The 26,872-nt window shown below is 35.2% G+C and overlaps 3 protein-coding genes across 8 annotated transcripts; 2 read left to right on the plus strand and 1 right to left on the minus strand.

Annotated features, from left to right (window-relative positions):
* Positions 1 to 1,425: 1,425 nt before the first annotated feature.
* Positions 1,426 to 8,284, minus strand: LOC112525293 (alpha-galactosidase). 3 transcript variants are annotated; one of them, XM_025135364.1, is made up of 13 exons: positions 7,988 to 8,277; positions 7,350 to 7,488; positions 6,062 to 6,319; positions 5,340 to 5,514; positions 5,187 to 5,248; positions 4,947 to 5,110; positions 3,869 to 3,966; positions 3,724 to 3,782; positions 3,493 to 3,627; positions 3,001 to 3,239; positions 2,746 to 2,905; positions 2,451 to 2,577; positions 1,426 to 1,712 (listed from the first exon to the last, which is right to left on the minus strand). In XM_025135364.1, the coding sequence occupies exons 1-13, from the start codon at positions 8,032 to 8,034 to the stop codon at positions 1,498 to 1,500; spliced, it is 1,878 nt and encodes a 625-aa protein (XP_024991132.1). In that variant the 5' UTR covers positions 8,035 to 8,277; the 3' UTR covers positions 1,426 to 1,497. The 3 variants fall into 3 exon arrangements, 2 of the variants coding, with proteins under 2 accessions (XP_024991132.1, XP_024991133.1); XR_003070421.1 differs by having other exon boundaries at positions 1,483 to 1,712; positions 3,720 to 3,782; positions 7,988 to 8,284; XM_025135365.1 differs by lacking the exons at positions 1,426 to 1,712; positions 2,451 to 2,577; positions 2,746 to 2,905 and having other exon boundaries at positions 2,997 to 3,239; positions 7,988 to 8,284.
* Positions 8,285 to 13,264: 4,980 nt separating this feature from the next.
* Positions 13,265 to 16,424, plus strand: LOC112525621. The gene is made up of 2 exons (XM_025135820.1): positions 13,265 to 13,602; positions 16,169 to 16,424. Exons 1-2 carry the CDS (start codon positions 13,292 to 13,294, stop codon positions 16,176 to 16,178), a joined length of 321 nt encoding a protein of 106 aa, XP_024991588.1. The 5' UTR covers positions 13,265 to 13,291; the 3' UTR covers positions 16,179 to 16,424.
* A 1,205-nt stretch (positions 16,425 to 17,629) lies between these two features.
* Positions 17,630 to 26,813, plus strand: LOC112525533 (coilin-like). 4 transcript variants are annotated; one of them, XM_025135695.1, is made up of 16 exons: positions 17,630 to 18,003; positions 19,248 to 19,312; positions 19,397 to 19,654; positions 20,473 to 20,535; positions 20,882 to 21,067; positions 21,213 to 21,407; positions 21,627 to 21,696; positions 22,400 to 22,474; positions 22,584 to 22,655; positions 22,766 to 22,913; positions 23,488 to 23,519; positions 24,216 to 24,410; positions 24,567 to 24,638; positions 24,727 to 24,858; positions 24,966 to 25,137; positions 26,488 to 26,813. In XM_025135695.1, exons 1-16 carry the CDS (start codon positions 17,806 to 17,808, stop codon positions 26,676 to 26,678), a joined length of 2,124 nt encoding a protein of 707 aa, XP_024991463.1. In that variant the 5' UTR covers positions 17,630 to 17,805; the 3' UTR covers positions 26,679 to 26,813. The 4 variants fall into 4 exon arrangements, with proteins under 4 accessions (XP_024991463.1, XP_024991465.1, XP_024991466.1 ...); XM_025135697.1 differs by having other exon boundaries at positions 22,769 to 22,913; XM_025135698.1 differs by lacking the exon at positions 20,473 to 20,535.
* The last annotated feature ends 59 nt before the right edge of the window (positions 26,814 to 26,872 follow it).

Below are 26,872 nucleotides of genomic sequence, written 5' to 3' on the forward strand. Positions count from 1 at the left end.
CAAACCATAACCAGTGGGGTTCAATGAATATCCACACTCATCCTTCAATTACCATAAATGGCCACAAACCTTTTAACCAGTTACTTGAGCTTGAATTCCGTTTTTTCGAGTTCGAGTTTAATTATTATCGAGTTCGAGTCGATATCGAATAAAATATGAAGTTTGTTTAACTTAACGGGTCGAACTTTATAACATCAAGTCGAGCTTCATAACATTAATGTTCGGTTCGATTCGACTCGTTCGAAAGCTCGATTAAACTTTGTGAGTCGAGCTGAGACGAGCCAAATTATTCGAATATATATTTTCCTGAGCTAAAAATGTTTATATGTTTACAAATTATATAATCAAAATAATCATCGAGCTTAAGTAAATAAACGAGTTAAACAATCTCGAACTCGAGCTCATAAGCGAGCATCGAGCTCAAGCCCGAACTTTGAAAAGTATTTGAGCTTGAACGCGAGCTTGACTTTGAAAAGTAAATAGAGTTCGACTCCGGTATTATTTTTTCGAGCCGAGCTCGAATAACCTGTTATTTGGCTCGACTCGTTTATACCCCTATATTGTAGACAATATAAATCATTGTTTCATGTTTGGCGGTATTTATATGTAGAATAGGCTAGTTTTACCCTAACATCATGGAACAACATGAAACAGACTAAGACGCCGGTTTAACAGTTGTTGAATAGTTTGGTGCAGAATGATTAAGAGGCTCTCATGATACAATGCAAAATCAAATATAATTGTTCGGTAATTGTTTACAATATAATTAGGGCGCTGAATAGTCAAGGGGGACCCAATATACAAAATGATTCAAAAGATTTTAGAACCATTAAGAGACAAACATTTTAACAATTTAGAGGTTTGTCTCTTAATGGAATTATTAAGAGTAGACAAATAACCCCTAACATTTTAACAAAATAACCTCAAAATAAAACTTAATTTTATTTTAAAACATCAAATACGTCTCTCTGTTTACATTTTATTCGTTCTTTAAATCTTATTTATTGCATTTTAATACTCTTTAAATTGTCACTTTACTGTTTTCAGAATATTATTTTGATACGGTTTCTATATTTAATTAATTTATGTAATTTATTAAATATTAATAATATATTAAACTCAACCTAAATATAATATCTATTTGTTAGATATTCTAATAAAAATGTTTGTTAACTATCAAATTTATAAATTATTTTAGACAATATAAATTGGATTAAAAATCACGTGGGTAGTTCCTGATTGGTTTGAACTTGAGTTTCGAAGGTTAAAAGTGCTTTGAGGTCGAATGTTCAAATTCAAAGGGGAATAAAAATCTCCTTGTGACCACAGATGTTAAAATGCGGTAACTTTGGACTACCCGCAAAGCATAGCGAGTTAAATATCCAGGTTAATAAAAAAAATTGCATTATATATTTTAAGGACATTGCAAATTGAACTAAATCAAACGAAACCAGTAAATCCCACATAAAAGGAACGTGAGCGTGTTTTCCCACGGGATTAAGTGCAAGTCAAGACGAAAAGGGCGCAACCATGCGAATCTACGGACACCGAGAGAGAATGTTGTAACGATCCGTAATCTTTACCGCTCCAAACCTCTTTGCATGAACACGAGCGGAAATTGATGGTCGGAAACGCTTTTGAGAGATTCGATAAGGTCGTGGAAATAACCGTTCTTGCGGGATTCAAGTTGAAATAGGAAAGATAAATCTCACCTAAAACATTACAACATGCAAATGATCAGTGGAGTTCAAAAGCCAAACCAAAAAACGTCTTACCTAACAATATTACAATAGATTTACAGGACGTTTTTAGACATTTCAACGAGTTTTTTAGAACGCTTTTAGAAAAAGTGTCATAGTAGCTATTTTATACAACACGATCTGAAAAAGTGTCCTGTAAAAAGTTTATAGGACACTTCTCAAAAATGTCATATAAGATGGCTAATACGACACTTTATTTTGAAAGTGTCCTAAAAAACTTGTTAAAACGCCCAAAAACGTCCTGTAAACCTATTGTAACACTTTTAGATAAGAACTTTTATAGTTTGGTCATATAAAATTAAGTTACATAAAGTATTCTATTAGGACGCTTCAACATTCTAGGCACCCTATAAAGCCAATTTGTTGTAGTGTTGCATACCATTCATGCAAAAATATCGAGAAAAAACGCATATACTTTGCAAGAGCGAGAAAAGTATACAAAAACATCAAGTCCAACGTTCTTTTGACTCCATACTGCTCGTTTTTGCAAAACTTTCACGTTTTTACGTGAGTTTTTTGCAATAACAACCACGAAAACCCTCGGTGGCTACCAAGTTTGTCAGCAGCAGTTCCTTTGCATTTTACAAAGGAACTTGCAGACAAAACTCGTGTCTTGTTTGAGCCACGAACGAGCAACCTCAATGGTTGCTCCAGGGGTCGGACCCCCCAACCATGAAACTAAGCCTTTACCTTTCTTTCCGGTTGCAATCCACGATCGAATTCCTCCGGGACTGGCATCGGCTTTCGTTGCTTTGATAGAAGCACACGAACCCGAATAACCGTTCACGAGCGTTCCATTGTTGCTTAGCTCCCACATCTAAACGCAAATAAAAATCAAATCATGCTCGTGTTTTTCCAATACAAAAGATTTGCATAACCATACAAGCCAAGGCCCAATCTTAAACAACCCGACCCGAGCCCACAAGAACCAAGCTTAGGCCTAGCTCGAGCCAGGCTCGGGCCCTCGACTAAAATACAACCGTACCTGATTGGTATCCAGTCTGCAAGGTGAAAACGATGCTCTTTTACGCTCTTTCGAAGTAAGTCTCCGTTTTGATGAAGTATCGAAGCAAAACCCAGCTCTATTTCTCGCACGTAGGTGAAATTTTCCTTGATATTTCCCGCTGTATGCAACACCCTCATCCCTAAAACAAACCGAAAAAACTAAGTTCCCATTCACAAAGTTTCAATCTTTACACGAAAAGATTTCTTTACGCATCAAAAACGTTTAGAAAATTACGATTGCAGAAGAGGTTCTGTCTTGTATAAACAAAAAGGTTCGACCTTTTCGCTTCTTGAATGCCATCGCCAACAAACCCGTTCAAGATCCTTATACCAACCTTTGGCCTGGGAATCATGACAACTCGAGAACCCTAAAACAAGTTTTTCCGATGAACCCGCCTCTTTTAAACTTCTTGTTTGAAAGTTCGAACCTTGCTCCAAGAACCGGAGGTCCGTTGTGCTTGTTATATAAGGAAACTGTAAGCAATAAAACACCATTGTTAGAAAAAGTTTGACTTTCAAGAGTCAAACAGTTTACCGTTCAACTCCAAAATCGACACGAACCCTTTCTTTCCAAACAAAACGCTACAACTACATACATCATTGGAATCATATGAAAAAATTGGAAGCAAAAACACAGAGTTCTCTAGGTTTATTTGAGTTCGAAAAAATCAAAAGTTGACTTCTTTCTTTGACGTTTTAATAGAACGGTAATCGAAATAGAACTTGCCTCCTTATTATTTGAGCTAAAAGAGTTGATTTCCAATAGAGTTGGATTGGTGATGAGTCCATATGTGGCATCGTCGAGCTTTCTCATATCTCCACCGAACATCAACGGAGATCGAGCCATAGACCATAAAGTCATCTGTAAACCGCAAAAAGTCAAAAGAAGATTGAAATCAAAGAAAACCCGAAAGAATTTGATTCGGGTATCTCTAAAGAATGCACAAAATCGACCTACTTGAGTCTTTTGTTCGTCTAGACTAAGTTTCGACATCCGGTGTGGACCTTCATTGGATCCTATTAACAAGTAGCGGTTTTCCATTTCAAAATCATCGAATAATGAAATACTTGAAAAAACGGTCGAACCGAGAACAAACGCTCACCTGGGTCCGTAAGCCACCCGAGTGGAAGCATATCCAGATCGGGCCACGAGTTTCCCAACAAACCTTTGGCTCCTACCATACTAGCAGCTGCAAAATCTCTAAAAAACAAGAAGATTTTCAAGATTCATTAAAACTAATACGATTCAAAGTCCAAACCTTCGGTTTAAGTTCTTTAAAACTTCTTGAGATGTTGCATTATAAATCAATGCCTAATAGAAAACCGTCTTTTCCGAACACAAAATGCCTCAAAATCCGTCTGAAGGTCGTGCATTTAAAAAAAACATGTCGGAAGGTTATTCTCCTAAATAAGATCTTCTGACAGATTTAAGGAACGTCTCAGCCTAAGGGTGCAACGGGTACTTTTATGTGGAACAGAGTAGAACAGAGTGGAACAAGCGTGTTCCACCCACACTCCATGGAACAAGGTGAAACAAAACTATATTTTACCAATATAACCTCAAAATACAACAGAGTGGAAAAGGCGTGTTCCACCCCCACCCCATGGAACAAGGTGGAAACCTTGGGCTCAAAATAAAACATAATCCTTTTCTAACACATCAAATACGCCTTCCTCTTTACATTTTATTCATTCTAAATTTTATTTATTGTATTTTATGCTCTTTAAACTTTTCTTTTACCGTCCTCAAAATATTATTTTTATAAGGTTTCTATATTTTGATTGATTTATGTAATTTATTAAATATTAATAATAAAAAATATAGAAAAGATATAAAATAAAATTTGGAAAATAACATAAACTTTTTTATTTTGATTTTTGTTATAAAAACATTTATTTTATTATAATCTAATAAATTACATAAATTAATCAAAATATATAAACAACTCATTAGGGGTACATTGGTCATTTTATTTGTCCTATCCTATCCAATTATGTCTTACTAAACGCTGAAAAGTTGTTTTGTCTGGATGCCAAACGCACCTAACAAAAGAACGTCTATTTTTAACATAAGAATGCCTTAAAATCTGTCAAAAAGTCGTGCATTTAAAAAGAATATGCCAGAAGGTTATTCTTCTAAATAACCGGTATATCCTACTCGGAAGTAAGGTCTATAGATACCTCGAAACGTCAAAATGGGCAGCAACGTCTCCCCAGTTATCCCAATCGTCTCCTGTTACTCTATACATGTTAACGAGGGGAGCCACTTGCTTAGCCATGGCCGGTGTGACACTAGTTCCGGGTGAAAGCGAATAAAGAATCGGGCGATCAAGTTCCTTCAAGATCTGCGCTTTTTATTCGTTAACCCCCAAATACCATCAAAACTAAATATCTGAAATAACGGGTGATCAATCCGCATACCTCTGAAACAGTCTCTATCTCATTTAGATCCAAATCTTCGCCAAACACACAATCATGTTTTACTGGTATAACAAAGGGTAAATAAGTAATTCTAGTTTGAAAGTTGTACGTATCGGATTCTATGCAAAAGCTACAAATGGGACAAAAAATTACCAAAATCTACATTCCATTCGGCATATTGATGATGAAGAGACCTCAAAAACGCTCTTCCGGCTCCAAGTGAAGTGTCGACACTCATGAAACCATTTTTCATCCACCCGCAAGCCCTCTCTTTTATCCCGATATCTTTTGCATGCCAAACCTTTCCCGACTCCACATACGCTTTACCCTGATCCACAAAAGATGAGCCTTATGAGCTTAAGGGGTTGTTTGGTTGGTTTTTCATTAGGTCCTAAATGGATAAAGTTGTTTGTGTGGATTAATCTATCTATATAGATCGGGAAGATTTTTGTTTGGGAGGGGCTTTTCCACAAATGGAAGAAGCGTGTGTTTTAATTTGGAGGAGCAGGTTCGGAAAAAACATGGCTTTCTGCTGCATAAAGCTCCCCCTAGAAGCTTACCGAATAAGCCACTTTCTATATCATTAATCCACTACCAAGCAGTCATGTATAGCTGACCGAATAAACTGGGAGTCCCATTAAGCTCATTAAGTTGCTAACAAACAAACCACAAGCCTGTTTGGCAACCATAGCTTATTCTTTTAGCTTATTGGAAAAGCCCCATTTGATTAGCTATAATTTTGAAAAGTTGCTTCAAGTAACGTTTCTATAAGCTTAAGGGGTACTTTCACTTTTACATTATCCTCCAGCTTATCAGCTAACAACAACTAGCTTATTACCCAACAACAAGCTTATCAGATTGTGAGAAGAAAATACCGTTGTGATGTCTAAGATTGGGGTGTTTGCATTGACAGCTTGTGTGCTTATGCCTCTCATTATATGGAATCCGAACTTCAAACCCATGTCGTGAACTTTCTTGGCTACTTCGGTGAACCCTTTGCCGCCTTTCGATGAAGGCCACCGACCAGGGTCCGGAATCACCCTCCCCCATTCATCAATCACATCGAACCCAAGCGAATCAACATAAGCACCTGGGACTAACTTTCTGTACCAAAGGTAATCCACCACTGCATACTGAAACAAAACCAAGAAATCACAAAAGGAAAGAGTTTCAATAACAACTAATTCTTGAAATTGTATGTGGAATTCAAGAATATATGTTCGGTGAAGTGATCAACCATCTATCAAATACCTAAAATACCCTTTGATAGGGGCAATGTAATGAAACCCATATTAACAGCATACACCTCTTTTGAAGATGACAAGGGGAAAATATGGAAAAGTAGCAACTTTTATGCGCAGAACTCAGAAGGGAGGAGTGGCTAAAAACAATGACTGATTCTTGAAATTGTAAGTTGAATTCAAGAAAATATGTTTGGAGAAGTGTTCAACCATCTATAATCAAATATCTAAAATACCCTTTAATAGTAGCAATGTAATGAAGCCCACATCAAGATCATCCACATTTTTTTACAGAATGACAATGGGCAAATTTGGAAAAGTAGCAATTTGCATGGGCAGAACTCAGAAGGGAAGAGTAGTGTTCAAACATCTATCATCAAATATCTAAAATAACCTATAATAATGGCAACGTAATGAAGCCCACATCAAGATCATCCACTTCTTTTGAAGATGACAATGGGCAAAAATGGAAAAAGTACAAATCTTTATGGCAGAAGGGTGAAATAGCTAACAACAGTGACTGACTCTTGAAATTGTAAGTTGAATTCAAGAATATATCTTCAGAGAAGTGTTCAGCAATCTATCATCAAATATCTAAAATACCCTTCAATAGTGGCAATGTAATGAATCCCACATCAACATCATCCACTTCTTTTGAAGATGGCAATGGGCAAATATGGTAAAAGTACAAATCTTAATGAGCAGAAAGGAGCAGTAATGATTCTTGAAATTGTAAGATGGATTCAAGAAAACATGTTCAGAAGTGTTCAACAATCTATCATCAAATATCTAAAATACCCTTCAATAGTGGCAATGTAATGAATCCTACATCAAGATCAAATCCACTTCTTTTGAAGATGGCAATGGGCAAATATGGAAAAAGTAGCAATCTTTATGAACAGAACAGAGCAGAAGTTAAAACCTCATAGCCATGAGCATGTAGTTTCTGGGAAACAAGTTGAGCATTCTGCAGGAATTCATCTTCAGAAATGGTCCAACAAAAGGAATCATATGAATTCCAACCTCTTGGTGGTAAGCTAGCATGGATTTCTGATAACACCCTGAAAAATCAAAATATATATAACAAATAATAATCATCCAAGCAAACATCTAAAGTTTGACCTTTGATCTTGAAAGATATCTGCAAATCTAATTTTGACTTTTGAAAGTCAAAACTAGTGATTCATTATAATTATCAGCAACACTATTCAGCTGAATCCATATGACTCAAAACAAAAGCAAACCCATTTGAAATCAATATATATATATTTATATATGAACATACAATAATTATCCAATCAAGCATTTAAAGTTTGACCTTTGATCTTGAAAGATTCTGCAAATCTAGCTTTAACTTTTGAAAGTCAAAACTAGTGATTTTTTTTATAAAATCAGCAACACTGTTCAGCTGAATCCATATTTTTGGAAACCCATTTGAAATCAATCAAATTCAAGAAAAGGGTATCTCTATTTTACAATCATTTAATACAAAAATTACATCAAATAGCAAAGATGTTAACTGTTAAAGCTTGAAAACCATGAAAGAGATAAAAGAAGCACCTTCCATAGGAAAACCAGAAGATGAAGAAGAAGATAAGTTTATTCATGGCGTCACGATTGAAGATTGGAATAATGAGAATTTGGTGAATTTATAACGAAGAAAGCTGAAAGTGATGGGGATAAATACAAAGAAAACGTCTGGGAAAGAATTGGAGGGTTTATCGGCGTGATAGGACCAGTGTATTGAGATGTTTGGAAGACTCTTTTGTCGGATTGAATCCGGCGTTGTGTTTAACTTCTCCGGCGACGAGTCACTGTCGTCGGTGGAACACATTGGGTTCGTCAGTGGTGGGGACGTCATAAAAAACCGCTTTGTATTCAATTCTTATCGTCACGCCTCTCGATGGTACTTCCTTTTTTTTTATTGTCATCGTTCTGTAAAATAATAAACACGTCACCTCTTACACACTTATTGCAAATGCAGTATGGAGTTTCTTTAACCATCCAGTTTCTACTATTGCTAATAGTTTAATATTATTATTATAGGATCTTAAAGCACGATGAGATTTTACTCGTTGGTGCCAATTAGGTTGTTTATGGACTTTTGTTGTTCTTCAAGGTGCTTTTGGACTCGTAGGTTTCATGTTACGTTGATTTGAACTTGCTCCATCTGTTCAATTGTGATCTTATAATGCAATCACATTATCTGGTCCAATTGTCTTTTTTGTTTATGTATTTATGATTTATCCACTAGGTCAGTCTGGTCGTGTACGTCGGATGCACATAAGCTAGTATCTTGAAATGCGACTTGAAGGCTATGTTTAGCAAACTAGTTAATAAGCTAGCTGACGACTGATAATCTAGTTGGTAGCTGATGAGTCAACTAAAGTAAGTATGTTTGGCAAAAACTAGCTAATAAATTAATTGAAAATTGTAAAATAACCAAAAAATTCATGATTAAAAATTAATAAATTTTAATATTTTATAATATATTTAAAACAATTCATTGAATATCAATAATATAAAATAATTGACAAGGAACAGCCTTTATCTATGGTACCTAACTAGTCTTTCTTTTCTTCTAAATAATCAATAATTAATACTAATTAAATACTTTTTTTTAATATTTTGTGGTAATTTAATATTCTAATTAAATAATATATCCAACAAATGCTGTATTTTATTTTTAAATATCAAAATTAAGGATTTAAAATTTCCAAATGAAATTATTTTTGAGAGTTTTATGATTAATGGTAATTAAATATTTGAAATATTTATAATGAAACAAAAATTTATGTACCATAATTGTATATTGAATATAAAATATTACAATCATTAATTTTATTTTTAAAGATATGATTAATAAACATATAAATTTATCAGTAAAAATAAAAAAATTCATATTATTCTGTAATCTTTTTTTTAACTACTGGTGTTAAGGTCAACTTGTCCGTACTTCGACTAATCTTTTTTAATTATGACCTGGCAGAGCTCAAACTAATGACCTCCGAGGAAAGATCGTCAGCCGTAGAGATATTATTTATCACTTTTTGATTCAATTTATTCACATGTCCAGTCCATTTTAATTGCAAGGAAATATCTTCTTTAAGAACGATCTGTAGTTTTTAGATCAGCTGGAAAAAGAATCCTCGAATACTGTTTTATTTTTTAATTTAAAATATTAAAAAAAATTAAAAAATATCATCTTGCTCTTACTTTTACGAAAAAAATTACTGTTATATAACCAAATCCTATTATCAGTTGAATTCTCCATAAATAGAATGATTTTACTTTTAAGAGGTTTTTTTTTCCATTTATATCAATCGATTTGGATAGGTCTCAACTTTAAATTGTACTGCTTTTAACTGTGAACCAATCAAACGGTAATAAATAAAACAAAATATAAATAAGTAAATAGGCCATCCAGATGTGGTCATATGAATTAGATTGAATCATTTCATAAGTTAAGTATTATTGTGGGTTATTTATTATCCAGTATTTTTAAACGACCAACATAATTTATACAAACTTATAAATCAGTTTTCATGTGTTGTTAATAATACATGTGAAATTCCGGTATTTATACGGTGTTGTTTCATATGTAAAACATACAAGAATATACATTTTACAAATTATTCTAAACATTTTACATACACAACTATAGTGTATAAAACACTGTACTTTTTCATGTATGAAAACTGATTTTGTAAGCTTTTATAAATTATTGAGTTTGTAAAAGAACGAGACTCAATTGCATTTCATCGGTTTTATAGACTAAATCTTTTAAGATGATCAACGCTCGTGTCATGATCAAAAAGTCGGTTTGAAATTACGCGGTTGTCTTTGTATGATCTTTAAACTATAAATTCGAACACCATACAAAGATGTTGATGAATTAAATATTCCGTCGAATGCGGTTTTGGTTCTCTGGCAGCAAAATTGAAAATGGAAACAGTTCTTCTTAAGGTCATTAAAGAGTTTATCTGTCTGTTAAATTTAACATTGTGTTCTCTAATTCTGGAATAAAATAAAATAAAACAAAGGGAAGGAAATAAACAAAAAAAAACTTTATCTGTGTTACAGAGATTAAGGAAAAATAAAGGGAATAGAAGGAAAAAAAATTCATGTTTTTAAGATAAAAATGGAAGAAAATATGTCATTTTTACAATTTTACCCTTATTCGTTTTATGTTTGAATGTAATTAGTGGGTATATATGTAATTTTATAAATATTTTTCATTTTTATAATTTTTTTCCCTTTATTCCCTCCTCTTTCTTCCCACGTATGTGTGGAAAGTTTTGTGGGAAAAAATCAACATTATTTTTCTTTACGTCCTTAAAAGAACTCGAGAACGCGTATTTTTTTCTTCCCCTCCAACTTTCCTTCCCTTTCTCTTTGTTCCTTCGTAAAAGAAACTCGAGAACACAACGTAAAACTGTATCTAATAAGTCAAGTTGTACAGAGTCTCATACATCGACAGTATTTTCAAAAGTTGGAAATGGGTTGTTCTAAACACAAGGGTTTGTTAAAAAGTGAAAGCAATCAAAAAAGGGGTCATCTACAAACACTTATCCGGTAAATCTAACACTATCAGTTACTTACCGGGTAAAATCTTAGTCAATCAAAACGACATCGTATGCAACAATTTATCCGGTAAGAGCTTACCGTGGCAAGAGTCGTCGCCGTCACTTACCGGATAATATTTTTGGTTTTTTCTCGTTCTTATCGGATAAGATTCTTGGTTTTTACCATACTTATCCGGTAAAGTAATGTGATTTCGTAAACCCTTATCTAGATAGGCTTTTGATAAACTGAACTCATGGAGTCTACCATAATTGACAATTTCATGGAAACATAAATTCACCAAATGGCAAACATTCCCAACCAATTACTTGCCCCAAACACAACCTCATTTTGAATCAAACAAACACTTGATGACAACTTTTTATTTTATCTATAAATTTCGGTTTTTAATCCTACGGTTTATTAAAAGTTATGATTTTTGTTTTTGTGATTTAGAAATTACAGTTTTTATCCATGTAATTTATAATTTATTAATATTTTCATCCGTATGATTTACAATATATATTTTGGTTCACTTCCTATGATTTAAATTATGTATTATTTTGGTCCCTTATACTTTAAGATAGGAATTAGTCTAGAAAACGAAAACAACAATAAGTTGCAAACTATAAGGACACAAATAGCTATTTACAAACGTTAGGGACGGAAACCGAAATTATTAACAGATCACAGGGACAAATATCGTACTTGTATATGGTAAATATTCAAGCACCCTGTTCAACTTCAATGAGGTTTGAACTCTTAACTTATTGGGTGGCTATACTCTAACAATAATCCGAGTAGGCGAGTACCGATGAGCCAAGGCCCTTGATAACAAACTTCTTCTCAAATGATCGTAACATAAAAATTTTGTTGCTTTGCTTTTTGACGTAGGAATTAGGTATGTGTACATCTTACCGCACCCCTGCTTTCATGCGGTATTTACAGGTTTAGTACGGTAGCATAAAAAATTTGGGTTTACCCAGTGTTGATAATGCATGCATGCGACTCACTCTACCCAAATATCGTGCTTAGGAAATGTTGCTTATGGATGTCTTAATAGTTTTGGTCCCTCTATCTAACGGCATTGACTTTTGCCGTTAAGTCCAGTTAAATGAATGGTATTTTAGTCATTTTTACTATTTTATTACATTTAAATAAAAACATATTATATTTTAATTTTAAATCGTAAAGAAAATGAGAGGTGGTGGTTAACCTTTTCCTCTTCTTTTATGTTTTACAATGTAAAATAAAAAATGTAGTATTTGTTTTTAATTTTAATAAAAAATTAAGAAAATAGTGAAAATTACTAAAATATTCTTGTTTTAACTGGACTTAACTGAAAAAGTTAACGACCGTCAAACAAAAAAACCAAAAACTTTGGGATATAACAAACATGAGAGACCAAATCTAAGTTTTTTTTCCAGTTTAATGACGAGATTTGTTGAAAATTTTCAAACATTATGTGCTATAATTGAACTTTTACTCCAAAACATATATGATTTATAAAAATATAGATCGATCGAGGTTCGGTTTGTTTAGTTTTTTTCTTCTGTAAAAGTTGTCAAAACCCACATTAGATCCGTAATATAGCTAACCAAGGGGTGGTCTTATGTCTAAAGTACATATATTAATCAATGATTTGACACCCACATTAAATCCGTAATATAGAAAAGGGATCAAGTTCATCAGGTTGGGTTAAGTTCAAACTACCCCAACCCAATTTCAACCCAACATATGCGTTTTGGTCTAATTTTGCATCAACCATGCGTCAGATTACATCAGATTACACTGGATTGGATCGAATGACAAAATTCAACATCCATTGAATGATTGGATCGATCATATCCATCTAAACACGTTAGATTTCAACGATGAACACCCTTAAACCTCATAGATGAAATAAAAACTGAATTGCAAACCATAAGAACGTAAATCGCAATTTGTAAACAACAGTAACAAAATCCACAATTTCAAAACCACAGGAACAAAACCCATAATTTTTAACAAACTAAAGGACAAAAAAGGTAATTTACTCTAATATTTAATAAAAAAAATTTATGAGGAAAACGATAAAAAAAAAAACATAAAATGACGACAATCCTTTTAGGAAGGAGAGTTTGGATGGGCGTTAGGGTTTGAGACCAAATCGTTACAAACATGCGCTTCTTACTTAATAAATAAAGTTTAGGGACCAATTTTGTAACAATCACTAACCCACGGGGACCAAAGCCGTAATTAACTCCTTATGATTTCAATTTTCATCGTACAGCAAAATTCCCCAAAACCCAAACCCTAGCGATGAACTCCATAACCAGAAGCTTCTCGTCCATCTTCGCACGACCAAACGTCGGATTAAATCATCGGAGCTTTGATTTACAGCAATGGCGGGGCATCCGGGTGAAGATTCTGAACAACAATTTGGATCAAGGACTAACTTTTATGCAGAGGATAATGCAATCAAGTGGTATCGAACGGATGATTAAGAACGAACAGTTATATCACATCAAGAACTCAGAGAAACGAATTTTGGCTCGAAAGAATCTTCAGCGTAGGCTTAAATCGCAGGACCTAGCTCGTAAGCTCAAGTCGATTCTCGTTAGAAAAGTCAGGTATAATGATGCGGTTCTAATTGGTTTACGTTTTATGCATTACGTGTGTAGGTAATTGTTTAATTTCACTTCTTTAACCGTGAGAGGGGGGTCATTGACATGCTGTTAGAATCACATGGCTTATGAACAGATTTTTTGCTTTTGGTTTATGTTGCTGCAAGATGGTAAACTTAAATGTTTGCGATTCTAGATTTTAGGCGATTCTTAGATGAACAGTATACATGAGAGCAGAATTTGCTTTTAATTTTTCAATGGAGGAAACTGATTGAACTCGCTTAAGGGTTTGAACTGCCTGTTCGATTCCTTACCCTTGCTATCAGCTGAACAGCCATTTCATCAATCTCAGGAAGAAATTAGCATGATATTATACTATACACCTTAGCCTGTTGATTTCTGGAGGCATGTTTCATATCTATACAAGGTTGAAGATAGACAACCTGAAGAGTTAATGAATCAAATTTTATTCAAACCAAAAGCAAATACTCCCACGGCACACGCAAGTTAATATACAGAAGGATTTAGTGACATTATCTTCTCTTTAATCTGGGGAAGACATTGTCAATGTAGATATGTGCTGGAGCATACTTATGGATTTTCTTTCTTTCTTATATTATACATAGATGCATCAAACTTTTATAGTCCCAAGGAAATCTGATTAGAAATCTGAAACCAGAAACATTATGTAGACTCGAGTGATAGAGTTTAGACAACCAACCTGATGTGAAGACCTTGAAAGTAAATCCCAATAGAGCTCTATAGAAAGTTAGCACTATTGGATACCAAGTTCAGATGAGTATTATTATTTCAAGCTCACTAACATGGAAGGAACTTCTATGTGCTATTGTGAAATTTTTGCATATGCGATTGCGTGCATGGAGAGGGAGAACCTTATACTTTTGAACAGATCTTATTATCCCATGAACCATCACTTAATACCATACACAATTTGCACTTCATCCTTCAAGTATTCAATGAATTTGTAAGGAATTATAGGAATCGAGTACCTGATAAATATGGAGTATGCTACATAACCAGATCGATATTACACAACATGCCGAAGGGGTAGGCACCTGATATTATACAAGGAAAAGGGGTGGGGCAAGGAGAACATGGTAGCAGTTGAGGATGGACAGGACATGCTTAGACATTTCTGAGGCATGATCTATGATAGGAGTTCTTGCAAATGTAAGACTAGGGTAGTAGAGTGACTGTAGCAACCTAGACCTAGTGTGGATATGAAGAAGGGAGTTAGTGAATTTGGTGGTGGGGCATGTGGAGGTTAGGGAGTTGGAAGACAAGGTTTCAGGGTCCGTCTGTAGATGGAGGGTTGTGTGTGTTTTCTTAGTTTCTATATGTTTTGTTATGCCTTTTTGCATTTGCTCCTTTTTTTTATTTGTTTGTTTATTTCTCCCTGCTTTCTTTCTTCTTTTTCCTCTTCTCTTCTTTTTGCTCACATTTTTGCACAAGCCGGGGGTCTTCACGGAAAAACAGCCACTCTATCCCTTTGGGGTTGTTTGGTTTCATTTGCAGGAAACCAAGCATGCAAAAATGTGTCTTTTAAGCATCAAGGCTGCTATGTTTTAGTTAAGGCTCAGTGGCTCAGCGCCATGAACCTGTGATTTTGCAGGGGTGGTTAAATCCTCTCCAGGTTCCATAAAGAATTACCCTAAATATGGATAGAGGAATAAGTGTTGCTTGATTAATCTAAGTTTCTAATGAACACTAAATAGTGATAAGCACTGATGGCAGTGATATTCATTAGGGGTATAATGTTGGTGGTAGACAGGGAGATGTTAAAGATTACTGTCACACACTAAGGATGATGGGATAGCATGAGAAGAGGCTTTAGATAAGAACACTTTATTAACAACCTTTTTAGAATACATGGAACCCCATTAGATTACAATCTAAAAGAGCCCTTCCAACATCTATCGAGTAGAAATGGTGAAAGTCTACCCGATGTGGGGTTCTAACAACCGAAATAAGAATAACAATGATCATATCATATGTGGTGGAAATCTTGCTAGCAAATACAAATACAGCAAACCCCCCTCCCCCCCCCCCCCCCCATTTGGTGGTGGCTAAGGGGCTGTTTGGTTGGTTTTCCATTAAGCCATGTATGGTCAATGATGTTTGTGTACATTAATCTGTCTGAATAGATTGGAAGGTTTTGGTCTGGGAGAGTTTTTTCATAGATGGAATGAACATATTTTTAATTGCGAGGGCAGGTTCAGAATTTTTTTGGCTTTCTGCATAAAGCTTCCCCCTAGAAGCTTATTGAATAAGCCATTCTCTCTATCATTATGCCACTACCAAATAGTCATGTATAGTTGTCCGAATGAGTTGCAAGTCCCATTAAGCTTAATTAGCTGCTAACAAACAAGCCCTAAGTCATGTGTCCTTAGGTGTCTGTTTAGCCGTTTACCCTGCACAACCTTAAGAGTTGAGCACCATATTCCCGTGACATTTTCCGATTATTTTTGTTATCTTATGTAAATGCAAGCAAGACCCTGCAAGGCTTTAATATGTTTTCTGCTATCTGACAAGCTTTACTTGACGTATGCAGGGGTTATTGAACGTATTTCTGGATGTTAACATACGGCTTAATGCACAAGGGAGTTGTTATGTTGCTTTCTGAACTTTCATAACTCGAGTTAGTTATTTTCCTTCAATCGAATAGTTTGTTTCGTTCGAGAATTAATGTATTGCAATTTCTGTGTTCGTCTTTTGTTGTGTTGCTGGATTTTGAGAACAAATGTAAGGGGATCGGCATCATGTTATGTGTTGTGTCTTTTTCAATAATACAGGTGTTTTTTTTACCCAACTGATTAATAGAGGGACCCAAATAGGGGTGTAAACGAGCCAAGTCGAGTTGTAGATTATTCGAGTTCGGCTCGAAAAAATTGTACCAGGCTCGAGCTCTACTTGAGCTCGAACAACTTATTTAAAGCAGGGCTCAGGCTCGCGATCGACTAACTCATTTATCAGCTAGAGTTCAATAATTTTTATATTTTATATTGTATACTTTTTGAATATACGAGCATATTTGGCTTGAAAAAGCGTTTGCTCGAATGGTTCAGCTCGACTTGAAAATTTTAATCAAGGTTTTAAACAAGCGGAGTCAAACATTGATGTTAAGAAGCTCGACTCGATAAGTTGTCGAGTTCTATTTTGTGTATCGACTCGAGCTTGATAATTATTAAGCTCGAGATAAATGAGCTCGAGTAGCTTGTTAAAAGCTCGGAATATTTACACCTTCATGCCAAAATGAAGCAAATTGAAAATATTTCGACTCTTTTTTTGTGAACTTTTATTAATATTTCTCCACAATATGCTTATAACTCCCCAAATGCTACAGAATTCTGTTGATCCTGGTTAAAAGGAAACAAGAAATGGATCCTTTTTTTGGAAATAACGAGGACTGAACAGTACAATCCAACACCGAAATCGAATAATGAATTTGTGAAAACAATACAGGAAGATAGACATGAGTCACGACTGAGAAGGGACGACGACGGTTTTGACGACGTGAACGAAAAGCGCTTTATGATGGAGTGGTTTTCTGTAATTCTCGTAATCTTCAAACCAAACAATCGAGAATTTGGGTCAAATCGAAGGGAAGTCATTGTTGAAGAATATGATCCATATCCCAAACTTGAATCAGAACCCCAAAACAGAGTTACGTGTTTCCATACAACGTCATTAGGGGAGAGGATATCAAAATCACAAACAATCCGACGATGAGATATTAAGTTACGTATTATATACCGTGGAAGGATTAACTTATCAAAAACAACTTATTACCGGTTTGACACCGATATAAGCAGTTTTTTCCTTTTTCTTATCAAAACACCAGAAAACAGCTTATCACTGATACCAGACTGAAATAAATTAAAAAACAGTTTTTACAAGCAATTCCAAACACCTCCTAAATTGAGTTGTTAAAATGTTTTCAAACCTATCAACTTTGTGACTCCAACACAGGTTGCTGTCCACCTATACATGTTTATACATCATTGATGAAACCACACGACGTCGTAGCGACATTGTAAGGTATTTGGAATTGGAAGGCATTATTCATCACCTCTGAAACAGGGGTTTATGTTGGTGAGGTTTTAGAGCGGTGGCGCACGGCGGTTCCCTCTCTCTTCTCTCTCAATTTGTCATTGGAACACACTCTATCTAGTGTATAAAGTGGTACAAATGGAGAGGCAGTCGGTAAGGCTTCGTTTGCTGTTCGAAGATCGTTCGATTCTTAGTGAAGCACAGCGATCGGATGGGATGAATCGAAGCTGGCTTTTAATAGAACCACAACAGCATCGGAAAATCTCCGATGTCTGCAATCATCTCCTCCAATATTTCAACCTTCGCCGCTCGTGCCCTAATGGCATCCACCTCTATGTAATTCTCTTCCCATCCGTCTACCTGAATCTATAGATGTTAATGCTAAAAAGTATGAAACCTAATTTTTCTGTAAATCACACATCAATGAAGGAGATGCCATTTTTTCTAATTTGTTTTAGCTTTTCGATGTCAGCAGGTAACCTCTTACCATTTTTTGTTTCAATCTTGAAGTTGTTGGTAGTTTCAGGGAAAACATAGATGCACATATTGATTATAAAGTAAATGTTACAGGTTGTAAACACCGATGCATGCAGAGTTTCATTTTGTCACTTCCCTGAAAGAGCTAAACTCCTTTATTGAGTTCTAATGTAACAATTCAAGCCCAAAATATCAAAATAGTGTAATAACCTTAAAAGAACTGAAAAACCATGGTGACAATTTATCGTTAGCCTACTACCAAGAGCTCACAGCTACAATCAACACGGGAGATGTTACAAACTCTCCCACTGATGTTTCTGTGAGTTTTAAACAGAAGCCAAAATCATGTCGATATAATTGGTGGGTTAAGCCGAAAGGCAATTTACAAAATCAAATCGAATATAGCATATCATTTGTAAATGTTGAAGCTGAAAGCTGCAAAGGGCCCAAATAACCTCCAAATAGGTAAAATCATGGTAGGAAGCTATTAGTATCTACCACCAATGGTTTACAAAGGGCTCAGTTTAGAATCACAACCAATATGGGAGGTGAAATTACATCTTCCCTAGCACTTTTAAATGGAGATGAATAAAGATTAAAGACATCAATTTTAATACCAACATAGTGCTACCAGTATTGCTCATTATAAAGTTCAACAGGTTATAAGACATTACTTGGGAATTTAATTCGATTTATTAGTGTTAATCATCTTTGTTAATGCATTTGATTTGTTCTCGCTACAAACTGCTATCAACAGACAAACCTGTTTTCTCAGATGTCAGGTAATTTTAATAATGTGAAATTGAAGTTAAAAAGGACAATGCTTTTTTTCTCTTGTTAGTACTTGAAGAGTACTAGAATGAAGACAATTCTACCCTTTGGTTCTAATGTGCATCTGTCCATCATATGTTGTTCAGTCGTTCAAGGCAAGAGGAACTATCTTCCCTTGCAAATTTATTTTGTTCTCGTGTGTATTTTTTTATCTACTGCTTTTTTGGCCTTTGGAAAACCTCTGATATTGATGATAGGAATTATGATTTAGTGTTTTTACTCCGTTCCGGTCATAGATAGTCGTTGGAATAAGTAACTGTTACCTCTTGCAGATGGAAGGCTTTGTCTTGCCACCATCTGAGTCGACTCGAATCTTGAAAGACAAGGAAATTATTTGGTCAGCTGAATTTTAACTTCGTACTAATATTCTTGACCAATACGTAGCTAGGTGTTTAACAAGTGGACGTGTTTGTTACTTCAGTGTGAGAAGGAAAGGGGCGGCTTTGACGGAAGCAATAGAGGCAGCAGATGCATGTAATTTGCTTGACGAGGCGGAAATCAACAGGAACGAACCTATAAATAATGGCATGCTACTTTTAGCAAATGAAGAGTTTGATAAGGAAACTGGGGGATATCAAAGTGAATCAGACGCTGAGGAGGAAAAGTTGGAAGATGAACCTTCACCTTTAGAAACACTTTCCAAGAAAAGAAAAGCCTCCACAAAACTTCGGAGCTCAAAGTAAGTCATGCACTCTACTGTACCTTTTGTTTTTGTTTTAGATATATGGTACACTAAGGTACTTTAGGTGTGGAATCATATAATATACGTTGTACCGTAGATGGTTTTAGATGCTGCTGAATCCCATGAAATTGTGACACTTCCCATTTTGGGATGTCCATGAAAATTGCGAATTTTCCTTTATTAGAAAATTTTCGAGCTATTGCTACATCTTTGCCCTGTTAGTAATATTACAAAATAATGTTGCATTATTTTGTGGGATTTACTGGGTTTGTTTGGTTTTATTGCATTCCTGGCCAACTAGATTCAGTTACTTTGTCATTATTGCAAGACTTCTGACAAATGTTAGTAGACTTTATCAAATCATGGACACTTCTTTTTGTGGGATGGAGGCGTTATTAGCAGTTCGAGAGGATATTTGTAGGACGAAAGAGACAGGGTGAAAGTGTGGAACTGCATTTGAGAGAACGTATAAAGGGTGCCAAATTCCTTACCAATTTTATGTAACGTAAATATCTTAATGTTGCTGAGGTAACTTGGTGTTGGTTTACATTGGTTGCCCTAATGTTTTGTGGGTAAATTTATATTATCCCTCCTTCCTGAAATTGGAGTCCGCACTAGGCTTTTGATATTCAAGCTTGTGATGTGTTCGGTTCCAAGTTTATATGACGCATATGGAACTAGATAAAATTTTCTTGAAATTATAATTGATGATATAGATTTTCAGGTCAAAACTTGGTGTTTTTGCCTTTGAAACTAATTTTGGGAGCAAGGGAGTTATAGTTTTTCTATTCTGAAAAATCTTGTGCATGGATCAGAGATGTCTCTCAATGTAGCAAGGTCATGTGTCTGCTGATCAAGGTGCACGTAGCTCAATCCAGGTTTACTTGCTGCTGGCTCAATTATCATGTGATTCCATGAGAGGAACCATAGGGCACTGCAGCATTTGTATGGTCCAACTGCCATCTGATTCTCGGAAATACTATAGTTGGTTTAAATTGCAAGTATCTTTTGCATGAAACCTAGTTTGGAGGCTTTGCAAATTGTAAGCGGTTCAAATATAAACTCTACCATGAACATGGAAGTTGCTGGGCCATGCCCAGATCTGATCCATAAATACTTTTCTCACTGTTGGTGCTTTTCCTTCAGAAAGGTCCTTTTTTAAATTTATTCTTCGAATTTCCTTGGGGTGTGTGTGTTACTTGTGTCTTCTTTTTTGAATCATAGGAACAAAAAACATCGATCAGTGGTGATGAATGATGTTAAAGATGAAATTGCAGCAGAAAACGACGACATAAATAATGATGAATGTCTTCCCATGAAAATCATCAGCAAGAAGATTAAAGCAAACAAGGAGAAGGGGAGCGATGAAACAATAATTGTAAAGGTGAAATCTTCCCCCAAAACAAAGAGGTATTTCACAATCATGCTGTTGTGTATGCATATATTTTTAAGTTTCATGGTTGGTGCTTTTCCTTTTTAAAGGCTCCTTACTAAATTTGTTCTTGGAATCTCTTTGGGTGTTTGGGTTACTCATGTTTTCTTTTGTGGATCATAGGAAGAAGAAACACCTTTCAGGGGTGGTGAGTTGTGCCGAAGATGATGTTGTGACAGATGAAATTGACAATGTTAGTAATGGTGAATCTCTTCCCGGGAAAATGAGCAAGAAGAAGAATAAACCAAATGAGGAGACTAACAAGGGAAATGCTGAAATAAATGATGAAAAGGTCAAATCTTCTTCCAATGTGAAGAGGTAATTCATAATCTTGAATCTTTGAATCACCATGTATGTTACATAATTTATTGTTTCAATTTCTTACTAGACTTGGTCCTGTTTCTTTTCTAAGATAAAATGCTATACATCGCAAATCGATATAAATACCAAGGGGATGGGGGGCGGGGTGGTGGAAGGAGGAATACTATCTTTCTTGTTATCTGTTTGAGTAATTCTTCATTCGTCCATGTTGCATAGGAGTGAGCGTCTTCAAGACAATGTTGAAGGAGTTGAACACGCATCTACTCCACTTGATGGGGCTAAAAAGGTCTTTGATTCTTCTGTTTCTTGATTCAGCTTATTAGATGAATTAAAAACTTTTTGTTGGGTGGCCCCATAACTAGTGGCCAACTGGGTTTCAAATTTTTCATGTGGTCCTGTTTTCATCCTTACTCATGCCCCCTCAGGGCATTTTACCTACATAATAAACGAATATATTATTTATTGCTTGTTATGCTATCTCAAGGCTCCTAGATTGCTGTCGTGACTGGTTTACGTGTATGTAGATACATATGTATGTACATCTATGTTATTGATAGTAACAATGTAGGAGTCGCCTTAGGTTGTGGAAAGGTATTTCATAAAGATTTCCTAGTTGTTGGTATTAGGTACTTTGGCATTGACATTTTGCCAAGCAGCAAAGCATATACTGTGATGAGATTTTATTTCATTGAAAAGATTGGTGGCTAGTTCTGATAGAAAAGTAGAAATAATGGCTTCAGTTGCACTTGGATGCAAAACTTTGATTGATATGAATAGTAGTAGGTGCAATGAGGACTTCACTTGTCTTAGGAATACCTTGTTGCTGACCATAGACTAGGAAAGATATTCTCCAATTAAGTATCTGATTACACAATATCTGCCTATCTGGCTAATCATAAGTAAAATTGTTGGTTTTTTATACAATTCAAGTTAGCTACTGCAGTCATGAGTGCCATGATACCAATTAACTTTTTTGGTATGAATACTAGGTCCCCAGTAGAAGTGCTAGAAGGAAAAAGGCTAAGAGACAATGGAGGCGGGAACTTGCTAAAATTTCACAAACGGTAAGTTGTTATTTGAAGTGGTTTTCCCATGAACTGCTAGAGAACTCGATTTTTCATCTCTGGCTTCCAGTATCAGTTGTATTTCATCACCTGCCATCTCAATTTGCAGCCTGAAACTCATCTGGAGCCAGAAGTATCCAAAGTCGACAACAAAGAGGCTAATGGCCATCCGAAGGGACCTGTAAGTAATTTTTTGTTTAAAAATGAATGTCTAGGTGATATGTATGTGCCGTGTTCCCCAGTTCTAAGATGTCATATCCATTTATGAATGAATAAATTTTTGTCGATTAGCAGGTAAAGCAGGATCAGTTGCCTACAAAAGTTGTGCATAAGAACATGATTAAACAGGAAGAAAGAAACTCTAATCACAATGTGGGTACTGTACTTGTTCCTTGTGTAGTCAGGCCAGGACATATTCGCTTTGAACCTCTTGACGAAGGTATGTAATGTCTAATACTCATAAGGATGAAAATTGTTACTTCATCATGCATTAGTACATGACAAATGAATTGAGTTGTAAAGCAACCATTCTATGATTAATTGGCTAGTCTTTAAATCTCTCCATGTTATATGGGTTGGTGGATACTGAGTTTATTTAAAGTCAGAAACAACAATCTGATTTGTAATGGTAGGAAGAGTTGAGGAAAAGGTGACGTAAAAATGACCAGTGCTGGTGAAGTAAATTTTGTCTCGTTTTATACATTTGATCAATAATTAAACATTCTCGTCGAACTATGTGCCGGTGAAGTAAATTTGTTCTAGTTGCTACTAATAATCACGGAAACACTTTTTTACTTCTGTGGTCAAGTACAAGTAGGCCACTTTTCTGAAAGATTAACATCAAGATTTTAATCCAAGTAGTTTGCTAAGTCCAACTATTTTGTATGAAATTTTCTCGGTATGAAGCTACCGGCGTTCTTATAGGTTGTAACTACTTAAGTATTAGTTTTTTTGGGATCTTGTTATCCTGCATGTCATTTCTGAGTGCTAACACTGTTTCCTGTTTCTTGCAGATGAAGATGTAAAGCAGATCGAAGTACCAGAGGTATGTTTCCCATGCTTATCATCTATAGGTTTACTACTTATGTTTTCTCTTTCTGGACTAGGGATTATTACATGGGTTCTGATGATCTACCAATTTGATTAACTTTCTACTATTTTTGTTTTCACAAGTCTGTTGGTGAATTTGATGATTAAGGGGCCGTTTGGTTGGTTTTCCATCAAGTCATGTATGGATTAATCTGTCTGTATAGATTTGGATGGTTTTTGTTTGGGAGAGTTTTTTCATAGAATAGAACGAGTGTGTTTTTTAATTGTAAGGGGTGGGTTTGGAAAAACTTGGCTTTGTGCATAAAGATCCCCTCTAGAAGCTTACTGAATAAGCCACTTTCTATATCATTAAGCCACTACCAAGAAGTCATGTATAGCTGACCGAATAAGCTTTGTTCCATTAAGCTGCTAACAAAATGGCCCTAACTTTCACTGTAAAAATTTAATTCTCCCTTGCGGAGTTCATTTGAGTGTTCTCCTAACTAGTTCTGTAGTCGAACCAATTGGTGGGTGAGTATTATGATGTAATCATATGAATGGGTCTTCTCATCAATAGCTAGAACTGTTAAACCTATCACACCTATTAGTATGTGACTGTCTAAGGTATGTTGTCATTTGAGTCGATAATTTCAACTTTCGATCTTTGAAGTGTTCAAATTGCTCTTCTTTCAATTGCTGAGTTCTGCTTCAGGTAGCTTTTCAGTGGAATGGAATCACCAGCAAGAAAAAGGGTCAAAAATGGGGTTTAGAGAAGTCTTCAACTTTTCGAAGGGACGACTCTCCAAAAGCAAACACAGGACCTTCCACAATGTTGAGTGCCGACACAGAAGTACCTGTGATTGACCTCAATGATTTTGACAAGCTCCCTTTGTGCACCTCACCTAAGGTCTTTTTCCTTCTCCGCATGCAAGCACACACATTAATACGTGAATTGACACTCATATTCTTGTAATTTAATGGTATTTGTATGAATGGTTATTTATACTTACGCTCTAGATTTTACCATCATTTTTCTCAGCTAAAGTGTTCTTGCAATTTGCAGGAAGGTGATGTTATTGCATACCGTCTTCTGGAGTTAACTTCTTCTTGGACCCCTGAGCTCTCTTCCTTCCGGGTACAACTTTTACTAGAAGCCATGGTTATGCAAAGAAGTCTTTGCTATGTGCCTTCTCTTTTATGGTTAAAATCAACTTCCATTGCAGGTTGGAAAAATATCATTCTATGATGCCAGTAACATCATTCTGATGCCGGTGCCGGAATATCCCATTATTTTCGATAAGATGGATGAGGATGGGCCAGACAACTCTCTTTATAAAGAAGATGGAAGTTTAGAGGTAGTCAAAAGGTTTCCAAATGTCTTCTCTTACCGAGAGCATTGGCTTTCAACAGGAATGAGAGGTGTATTTTTTGTGTCTTAACTTAAAACATGCTCTGTGTGTAGATCAAATTTGAAGCTCTTGTTGACGTCCGTTCCGTCAAGCAAAGTAACTCGGATGCTATGAAAGCAGTCAATAATGGAGTTCAGCAAACTCAGGGAGCTGATAAAAATGCTGCATCCAATATATCTAACAGAAATAACAACAAAGAAACTCTCTCCAAAGACCCAAGTTCAGGTATATTGCTCAACTTCTCTACAAACAACTTTAATGTAGTAAAGTTACCCTTACAATAAATCCTGTGAACCATATTTGCTAAGAATGTTTAACCCTACACAAAAATAAAAAATTAATAGAAACATTTGTCGAAAATGACCATTGCTACAGTAAATATTGTGAACCAAACTTGCTAAGTTCCATAAAAAAAGGGTATGTTGCATTTTTATGGTCCATCTCTAGAGGGAAAACATGATGGTTCTGGGGTATGGAATGTTTTTAAGGGTGCGTTTGGTACACTGGACAAAACAGAACAAGGATCATGGATCCACGTATGGCAAGGCTTTTATAACAACAGGCATGTTCCACCCCCCACCCCATGGAATAAGGCGGAACAGATTATAGACCTATATTTTACCAATATAACCTATATTTTACCAATATAACCTCAAAATAAAACAATTTTTTTTTTTTCTAAACATCAAATCCACCTCCCTCTTTAATTTTATTTATTGTATTTTATTCTCTTTAAACTTTTATTTTACTGTCCTCAAAATATTATTTTTATACGGTTTCTATATTTTGATAAATTTATGTAATTTATTAAATAGTAATTATAATAAAATAATATAGAAAAGGCATAAAAAATTGAAAACTACATAAACTTTTTTATTTTGGTGTCATTTTAATCGTCTTGACGAAAACTTTGTAATGGTATATTTTGTTATACAAAATAATTATTTTTATTATAATGTAATAAATTACATAAATTAATCAAAATATATAAAATATATGAACAACTCATTAGGGGTAAATTAGTCATTTTATTTGTACTGTCCAGTTCTGTCTCGCCAAACGCTAAACATTTGTCCTATTCTGCATGTCTGGATACAAAAACGCACCCTAAGAGACTAGGATTTTGAAGGATTTGGAATCTTTTATGTGTTTGGTTTGTAGAATGTAGAATGGACTTGAATTCCACTCTTTACAAAAAAATTATAAAAACAATTAAATTACCTTTTTATTAATTGATTATTATAAAACAAGTGTTTGTAACATATTCTAAAACATTGTTACAAACAAATCCTATAAACTCCCGCGAAATACCAACCACCCCTTGGGATTTCTAAATCCCATGTTTGTGGGATTTCCATTCCGGACTTCCCTTTAAACCAATCGTGTAATTGGAATGGATTCCAATTCCAAATCCCACCAAATCGAGCAAACCAAACGGGACCTTAGATAATATAAAGATATGATAGATTGACAGTAGCAAGTATAAAAAATCTTGACACATAATTACCAGTTGTCGATTATAACTTTGTGATTATGGGGCGTGGAAGATCCAATTCCTTTATGTTTTTTGGACAGTGGTGGCGAACAAAGAACATGACTCGTGGGATGAACTGAATGAGGTTTTAAGTGCAAAAAAAGCAGAATTGTTGGAGAAGAAGGAAGAGATGAAGAGGGATTCGGGGTGGAACCGATGGTCATATAGAGCATTAAGAGGTAGCGCACTCGGTCCAACAATGGCGTTGTTAAGATCAAAAAATGACGTATAAAGTAAGTCATCGTAATCTTGTTCCATATATATGATACAAGAAAGTGTGGTTCAGCTTCAGTTCAGCTGTAGAAATTGACCTCTAATATTTGGTTTGAAACTGAATTTTGCCCTAAATGCATGTTTTATATATGCTCATGCTCTTGCAGTTTGGAATCCTGATCATCTTTGTGTTATATTTGCTTTCCATTCCAT

Source organism: Cynara cardunculus (genome assembly GCF_001531365.2).
Source record: "Cynara cardunculus var. scolymus isolate 2C chromosome LG 13, CcrdV1, whole genome shotgun sequence".
NCBI lineage: Eukaryota > Viridiplantae > Streptophyta > Magnoliopsida > Asterales > Asteraceae > Cynara > Cynara cardunculus.

Bases quoted from the DNA above. Each gene is read 5' to 3' on its own strand.
- LOC112525533 (XM_025135695.1), top strand. From the start codon at position 17,806: ATGGAGAGGCAGTCGGTAAGGCTTCGTTTGCTGTTCGAAGATCGTTCG. The intron at 20,536-20,881 runs GTTTACTTGCTG...TTTGAATCATAG, and splicing joins GTGCACGTAGCTCAATCCAG to GAACAAAAAACATCGATCAG. The intron at 23,520-24,215 runs GTATGTTTCCCA...GTTCTGCTTCAG, and splicing joins AGCAGATCGAAGTACCAGAG to GTAGCTTTTCAGTGGAATGG.
- LOC112525293 (XM_025135364.1), bottom strand. From the start codon at position 8,034: ATGAATAAACTTATCTTCTTCTTCATCTTCTGGTTTTCCTATGGAAG. The intron at 5,249-5,339 runs GTAATTTTTTGT...TTGTTATACCAG, and splicing joins CGAATGGAATGTAGATTTTG to TAAAACATGATTGTGTGTTT. The intron at 1,713-2,450 runs GTAAAGGCTTAG...GTAATGTTTTAG, and splicing joins GATTGCAACCGGAAAGAAAG to GTGAGATTTATCTTTCCTAT.
- LOC112525621 (XM_025135820.1), top strand. From the start codon at position 13,292: ATGAACTCCATAACCAGAAGCTTCTCGTCCATCTTCGCACGACCAAAC.